The following is a 7,586-nucleotide window of genomic DNA, read 5'->3' on the forward strand; positions in this document are numbered from 1 at the left end:
CAGCTGCACATCTGACCGCCCTCTCTCCCAACGCTTGTCGCTACATTTTTGAAAGGTTTCTTCTGTCTTCCGATTCAGGTAAGTCTTCAACAATCTAACCCGTTGCCAAACACATCCCATTCCTCTTCGGCTCTTTTTCAGATCCGGTAAGTGGTTTTCTTTTTGTTTCACTGGTTACAATCTTCTGCTGAAATTTCCAGTCTTGGTTTTGTCTCCTTGCCCGGGGAGGTGGCGCTTTTTGAAGGCTGTGTCTGTGGGGTCCAGTGCTGGAGCCCGGTGCGCGTCTACAGTGGCTCTTGCGTGGAATCACTACACACAGAACCGGTGCACACGTGCATGCGGGGCACACAAGTTAATACAAAGAGAAATGGCAGGACAACCGCAGAGACCGGACACTCGACTTCCCCGTCTTCAACAGCAAGGAACGACGGTCCCCTTTTCAGGTTCACCAACTCGTCCGCTCTGTCCAGGCCCTTCCCGGTTTCCGCACGGAGTCCCGCGTCGGGGACAACTGCACACGGCTCGTCAGCTTATTATGACCCCGCAGCCCCACTCCCCACGCGCTCCCCTCCCCGGCGCTGCGCCTCCAAGCTGCAGCCTCGGCGCGGCCGCTGGGGGCGCTGTGGTGCGCAGGCGCCGCCTGGGACGCGCTCTGGCTCTGGGGCGCCGCTCCTTCCGCCTTCCCGGCAGGCCCTGCGCGGCGCCTGCGCGTTCGGTGACCTTCCCGAGTAGCTGGCTGTGCGGGTCGGGGCTGCCCGAGCCGTTGGTCCTGCGGCGAGGTGAGTGCGGGGACCGGGGTCCGGTGCTTGGTGCGGGGCAGCCGCGACCGTGGGGGACGGGGCGGTGGCCGGCGGCGGCCCGGGGCCGGATGTGCCCGCGGAAGGAGCCGGCGGCGAGCGGGACCCTCCCCAGACCCAGCCGCCTCGACCCCCGCCGACCTTGCGGCCCGGCCCAGCCCCTGCCCGACCCCCGCCGGCGCGAGCTGGGCCGCCCGGCCCCCGAAGCTGGAGGCGGTGGCCCGGGGGCTAGGGTGCGTGGGGACCCACCGCCCCTCTCCCTCTTGGACGAGCGCCCTCGCCGCGTGGGTTCCCGCCGCGAGCCAGTGATGGAGCTGGAGCCCCAGCCGAGAACCCGAACCCGCCTGCAGTGCGTCCTCCCCGCAACCCTCAGCTCCCCGCGCACACTTGTCCCGGAGCTACACTGCGCCCCTGACGTGGGGGAGCGAAGCGGGGCCGAAGCGGGGTCCAGGGGCGACGCTTGGGCTGTATGGTCCGGAGCCTGCGCGCCCGGGTCTGGCCGTCGCGGCGAGGGAGGGGGTGGCCGCTGCGGCTGCGCCGAAGCGTCTGCGGGGTGCGCGGCCTCGGCGGACACCTTCTGACCTTTGCGGAGGACGGGCCTCGGAAGGCAGTTGCTGGGAGGCCCGCCCACGGGGCTGGGGATGCGGGGGGACGGTGGCTCGGGTAGCGAAAGAGGGGGGCTCTCGCCATTAAATGTTGAGGACATGTCCGCTGCCCAGCCAAATGTGGCAACTCGGGGTGAAAGGAAAGTCGGGGCTCCTGGCTGGTGCCGCCCAGTGGTTGCGCATCCATCAGGGCGCCTGGGTTGCGGGCTCCATCCCCAGTGCGGGGCGTTCGGGAGTCAGTTGGCCAGTCATTCTCTCTCATCGATGTTTCTACGTCTCTCTCCTCTGAAATAAATGAAAACGTTAAAAAAAAAAAAAAGGAAGGTTGGGGGGAAGGTAAGAGTTGGCATTGTACTGGGGGCAGTCCCAGGCAACTAGGTGAGAAGACGATGCCGGGCACCTGGGCCCTGAGCTAAATGTCGGGGTGACTAGCGGTTCTTCGGCCCCTCTTACCTCCTGTGCAGCCTCCAGACTCTCCTGTGGCCCCGCACGGAGGGCCTGGCCGAGGGCGTCCTCTCTGCCCTGAGGCTGGGTGTCCGCAGCCTTTCTGCTGCTGCTCAGGCCGCTCACTGAGTTTTACGCCGTCTCCTCGAATTCTGGGGAGCTCCTGGGGGGCAGGAGGAGGGCTCCCTGCTTCTCAGAAAGGGAACTTCTGAACCGGCAGCGTCCGGACCTGCCCGAGGCCGGGAGAGAGCAGGCAGAGCTGGTCCAACAGAACCCGGGGTTCCAGGTTCTGCCCCGTGGCCCCTGGCACCCTCCTCCCCACCCACTGCGGGCGCAGGAGGCAAGGCTGCCCTCAGACACCTTCCCAGTCAGGTTGTTGGGTTCGTGGAACCTCATTCTGACGGAGCATCTCAGTGTAGTGTGAGGACGGGGGGTGTGAGGGCTCAGGGGAGGCCACGGCCCATCCTGCGAGGTCCGTCCTCCGAGCGTCAAGCCTCAGGCCCAGTAAGCTCTCTCTGGGACGAGCTGGCAGCCGGGCCTGGCTGAGGACAGGCTGCCTTCCCCAGGGCCCACGTGTAGGGCTGGGGAGCGGGGAGGGATTAGGTGTGGAGCACCTGGTGACGCTGTGAAATGTGCGTTACGTTTTGGGGATAAAAGCTGAGCTGTTCCGCGCCTCCGGGCCCTTCCCTAGTCCCCCGTGGTATTGGGTATAACAAGCGCTCGACGTAAGACACCCCGACATAGGACACCCGGCGCTGAGCCCTGGCGCAGGGCAGCTCGTCTGCACACCCTTTGAGGTGGGTGCCGTTCACCCTGCTCTACAGGTGAGGGAACAGGCTGTCTGGCTCAGCTGGCGGGGCAGGGCCAGGGTCAGAACCTGGGCGGCACAGCGGCCTTCCCAGCCCCGCCCTCCCAGCTCCGTCTGGCCTGGGGTCAGGGCGCATACCCGGCCGCCTAGTCCATGCTCAGCTCACGTTTGCCCGTGAACAGCGACCCCGCGGTGCAGGTGTCCGTGCGGAGACCAGGGGAATCGAGGACAGCTCTGCAGCGAGGGGAGGGCGAGGAGGTCGGAGTGGGGGGGAGGCCGCGGCACCAATGGTGCGAAGTAGCCTTTACAAGTGAAGGAGGGAGGACGAGGGCTGCGAGGTGGTTTGAATGACTGTAGGCAGCAGACCAGCTGTTTCTACCGGGCTCACCTGAGGATGGGTTTTTGTTGGTTTTTAGAGGGGCGGAGGGGGGGCGGGGGTAGAGAGAAACTCCATCGGTTGCCTCCCCTGTACCCCGACTGGGATCGGCCGCAGCCTTGTGTGCGGAATGAGACGCCCACCCACGGAGCCGCCGGCCAGCGCGTCACAAAACTGATTCAAGTGAAAGTGGGGGGGCTCGCTCAGAGTCTGTAGTAAATGATAAATGTCATCGAAGCGTTCCTGTGAGACCTACACATGACAGTGCGCTGTGTAAGTTCAGAAATGGATGGCTCTGTCGATCAGATCCGGCCATTATTCATGAAGTAAGTTGTCATCATCGAACTCTTAGGAAGTGACCTGTCTTAAGCTGCCTGCTTTGTGTTTAGCAATGGACTTGGAGACGGGTACATATAAAGCATTGTGACCCTAGTTAACACCGTTTTTTATTGTCTAATTGCAATTTGCTGAGAATGGAACTTAACGGTGTCACCAAAAGAAAACATGAGGCGATGGACGTGTTACCTAACTGCACAGCGTGTGCGTGTATGAAGCCACCGCCACGATGCACACTTTAATATGTGTGTGTGTGTGTGTGTGTGTGTGTGTGTGTGTGTGTGTATATATATAATTGATTTTTTACAGAGAGGAAGGGAGAGGGATAGAAAGTTAGGAACATCGATCAGCTGCCTCCTGCACACCCCCTACTGGGGATGTGCCCGCAACCAAGGTACATGCCCTTGACCAGAATCGAACCTGGGACCCTGGAGTCCGCAGGCCGACGCTCTGTCCACGGAGCCACACCGGTCAGGGCAGTGATGTACACTGTAAATACCGTACAGTGTTCTGTCATGTCAGTTAAACCTCCGTGAGCGGACACTTGAAGAGCGAGGACCGAGTTGCCGCTGTTGCTGTGCTCCCGGCCTGGGTGTTGTTCTCACAGGAGGTCGTCCTGCCTTGGCCATGTTCTTGTTCTGCTTTGAATGCCAACAGTTCTGCCCGGCCAGCGGGGCTCAGTGGTTGAGTGCCAACCTATGAACCAGGAGGTCACAGTTCGATCCCTGGTCAGGGCACAGGCCCGGGTTGCGGGCTTGGCCTCTAGTGTGGGGCGGGCAGGAGGCAGCCAATCCATGATTCTCTCTCATCATTGATGTTTCTCCCTTTCCCTTCCTCTCTGAAGTCAATAAAAATATCTATATTTTTAAATGCCAGCTGCTCTCAGCATGATGATGCAAACACTGTTCCCAACTTAAAGTTGTAAAGGTGGTGTGTGATCGGGCAGGACATTCGTGGAGGGCAGCCCTGGGGGCATTGCTGACTGCGGGATGGCACAGGCCTGAGGAACGAGGGTGACTGACCGGGAGCTGCTGGCCCTGTCGGCGTTGGGGGAGGGTGCAGCTCAGAGAGCGAGAGCAGGGGCCCTTCGGGGGGAGCAGTGGAGGGGGCGTCTGGCATCAGCAGATCCCCGATGAGTCGTGGGAAAGAGCGTGAACTGCATGAGCAGACGGAAATCTCCTGCCATTTCCGTTTGAAACCATGGTCATGTTACTAGTTCTCACTGCTTTCTTTCCAGATGTTTCAGAGCCTGATGAGAAATGTGTGGGTCCCCATGAGGCCCTACTACACCCAGGTGTACCAGGAGATCTGGGCGGGCGTGGGGCTGATGAGCCTCATCATCTACAAGATCCGCAGTGCGGGTGAGTGTCCTCGGGCTGCGCTCTTGGGGTCGGGGCTGTAGTTCTTACCTGGGAGTGACCATCAGGACCCACTGGGCCTCTGTGAAAATGTGGGGAGCACACAGCGGCCGAGAGCTGTTTGGGGAAATAGGAATAAGACGTGGCCATCAGGGAACTGACTTTCCTTAGGTGCGGCCCGTGGTGTTTCGAATGCATAGGAGAGAACCTTAGCGTTAAGAAGTGCAGACTGACTGTTGGGGGGGAAGTCCTGGTATACAGTGTTTATGGCTCCTTTTCCATTGTTTGAAATGTTTTATGCTAAGAGTCACGGCAGGGTGACCATCTCGTTGGCAGAGGAGCAGAGGTGGGGCCCAATCACGCACTGACAGCAATTGGCTCAAAGAGGAGAAACGAGGAAACGTTCCAGTTGCAAGATGAGGGCTTGGGGTGTGGAGAGCCCTGCCACGCGGACGCGCCGTCACCGCCCAGAGCACCTCTGTGGCAGGGGTTCCCTCGGCCGTGAGACGGGGCTCCCTCGGCCGTGAGACGGGGCCCAATTCTGAGAGCTCCCTGTCAGCTCTGCCCAGGCCGTGAGCTTCCCGCCACGTGCTGGTCCCACACTGAACTGGCTCCGGGCTTTTGTAAAGCACTAATCGCTTTTTCTTTCTTTTTCTTTCAGATAAAAGAGCTAAAGCTCTGAAAGGTGAGGTGTTTGCTTTTTCAGTCGGTGGGAATGAGCCCACCGGACTGGGGAGGGAGTCGGGGCCTGAAGGGAACGGAGAGGGTGCGATGGGGGCTTGCGAAGGTGAAGCCTGCTCCTCGGGGTCTGATGTTAGAGGCGGCGCTCGCCCGTGTGCGGCAGGAGGGAGCGTGGACAGGCAGGGAGCTGGCGCCCCTGGAGGGAAGCCCCAGTTGCTGGGAGCACCCGCCTGGTCGGGGTGTGAGGGGAGCCCCATGATTTTGGCCAGCCGCGGGCAAACTACGGCCCGCGGGCTGGATCCGGCCCGTTTGAAATGAATAAAACTAAAAAAAAAAGACCGTCCCCTTTTATGTAATGATGTTTACTTTGAATTTATATTAGTTCACACAAACACTCCATCCATGCTTTTGTTCCGGCCTCCGGTCCAGTTTAAGAACCCATTGTGGCCCTCGAGTCAAAAAGTTTGCCCACCCCTGCTCTGGGGCCTGGTGCTGGGCAGGTCTTCACGTTGCTTCCCGAGTGACAGTGAAATGCTGTCATCTGAGCCCTGCACGCCCCGGGCTGCCCCTGGCCCTTGGGGGCGGGAGACATGACATCGCCCGCCCTCTATCTTGCACCTGCGAGTGAGCTGCGTTCACGCATGGGCAGCCTGTGTAGAAACAGCCTCTTCATACGATGGGACATGCTTACAGTTTCTGGCTTGTTGAGGCTGAGACAGTAAACTGCACTCTGCGTGCTCTTCCTAACTATCTGTTGTGCTTCTTTCCAAAGGTTCGAGTCCCGCGCCTGCTCATGGTCATCACTAGCAGCCGAGCCGAGGGCGCAGCGGGGAGCGTTGGCTGTTAGATGGGGACGAAGGACAGTATCTAGAAGTGCCGTGCCCTTGCTGGCATGAATAAACATACCTTAGACACCACGCCTGCGCGCTCTCCCTCCCTCCGCCTGCGCCTGCCGACCCCACACGGATCTCTGACAGCAGGAGCAGCCGGGCGCTCCCTGAGCCGGTCGGCCTAGGGGCCCCCAGGACTGGTGCCAACATCTCGGTTCTCGTAGCAGTTGGGGGTCAGGCCCAGGCACTCTCCCGCCTGGTGCTCAGTGCCCGTAAGCTTGCCCACCGGGCGCTTCTGCGTCCTGGGGGGTGGGGGTGACGATGTGCACGTTCTGACTTAGAGCCGTTGGGAGGGGGTGGAGAAGCATTGTATTCCAGCTAAAATGCTTTAGAAGGAGGCCCCGTTAGAGCGCGGGCGGGCGGGGTTAGCTCAGCATGTCATCAGGAGGCAGTCGTGACATTAACCATCGAGCCTTCCCTTCGGTGAGGCAAGCGCCACACGAATCCTGCGTGACCTTTCCTCCGCCTAAAGCAGTGACCACACCCTTAGAGCTGCTTGCTTTAACCGTCTAAAGCGGGGAGCTTGGAGGCGCAGGGAGCCCAGTGTGAAACCTGGGTCCTGGCAGGTTAGGGCTCTGGCTGTGGAACAGAGATCACGCCGTGGCCTGGTCCCTGGCTGTTTCCTTCCCTGCTCTTCCTCTGCGTCTCCGGCACGCGGCCGGGTCTGGCCCTGTCGGAGCCGACCAGTGGCTGCCGCGTCCTGTGGGGCCTGTGCCTCTGTGTCTGTTGGGTGGTGGGTCAGGTGGGCCGCCGCCTCTCCCTGCCTCAGGCTCCAGCAGGAGTTGGCGTGAAGGCATTGGACTCCCGGGAACGGGGTGGGGGAGGGAGTTCCATTCCCACAGGAATGGCATTTTCTCCCGTAAGAGTTCGGCCTCCAGGGGATGAGTTGGCGCTTGGTTCAGAAAGACTATCTTAGAATTACTCACCTGGGTGCTGTGCTCAAACCAGCTGGTGTCAGTCACCTGGGGGCTCACAGGACTGCTGGCCTGGCAGGGCCTGAGACTCCTGTCTGTCTGACACGTTCCCGGGCGAGCTGATGCGCAGGGACCACTAGGAACACGGAAAACTGCTGATCCTACAGAGAGCGGCACCCACAGCGCTTACGGCCATGGCACCGCTCGCCACGGTTCTAAGCCAAACGAGGTGGGGCTCCAGGCCCACGTACAGAGGAGGAAGCTGAGGCTGAGGCCGTGCGTGCGAGAGGTCACCAGCCAGTGCAGGGCCTGGGACCTGGACTCCAGAGCCTGAACTCGCCCAGAAAGGGAGAAGGTGAGGCCCAAGGGAAGTGGCC

At 60.9% G+C, this 7,586-nt stretch overlaps 1 protein-coding gene across 4 annotated transcripts; it reads left to right on the plus strand.

The window, feature by feature from the left end:
• Nucleotides 1–6,313, plus strand: ATP5MJ (ATP synthase membrane subunit j). Of its 4 annotated transcripts, none has more exons than XM_059685096.1 (4): nt 1–78; nt 4,604–4,727; nt 5,386–5,409; nt 6,178–6,313. In XM_059685096.1, exons 2-4 carry the CDS (start codon nt 4,604–4,606, stop codon nt 6,210–6,212), a joined length of 183 nt encoding a protein of 60 aa, XP_059541079.1. In that variant the 5' UTR covers nt 1–78; the 3' UTR covers nt 6,213–6,313. The 4 variants fall into 4 exon arrangements, with proteins under 4 accessions (XP_059541079.1, XP_059541051.1, XP_059541061.1 ...); XM_059685078.1 differs by lacking the exon at nt 1–78 and adding an exon at nt 647–779; XM_059685089.1 differs by lacking the exon at nt 1–78 and adding an exon at nt 659–779 and having other exon boundaries at nt 4,583–4,727.
• Nucleotides 6,314–7,586: the final 1,273 nt, after the last annotated feature.

The sequence above is a fragment of the Myotis daubentonii genome, chromosome 1, assembly GCF_963259705.1.
Source record: "Myotis daubentonii chromosome 1, mMyoDau2.1, whole genome shotgun sequence".
Lineage (NCBI taxonomy): Eukaryota > Metazoa > Chordata > Mammalia > Chiroptera > Vespertilionidae > Myotis > Myotis daubentonii.

What these genes read in the sequence shown, in the direction of transcription:
- ATP5MJ (XM_059685068.1), top strand. Translation starts at nt 368, where the DNA reads ATGGCAGGACAACCGCAGAGACCGGACACTCGACTTCCCCGTCTTCAA. An exon ending in GCCGTTGGTCCTGCGGCGAG is followed by an intron (nt 780 to 5,385) that starts GTGAGTGCGGGG and finishes TTTTTCTTTCAG; the next exon opens with ATAAAAGAGCTAAAGCTCTG. An exon ending in AAGAGCTAAAGCTCTGAAAG is followed by an intron (nt 5,410 to 6,177) that starts GTGAGGTGTTTG and finishes TTCTTTCCAAAG; the next exon opens with GTTCGAGTCCCGCGCCTGCT.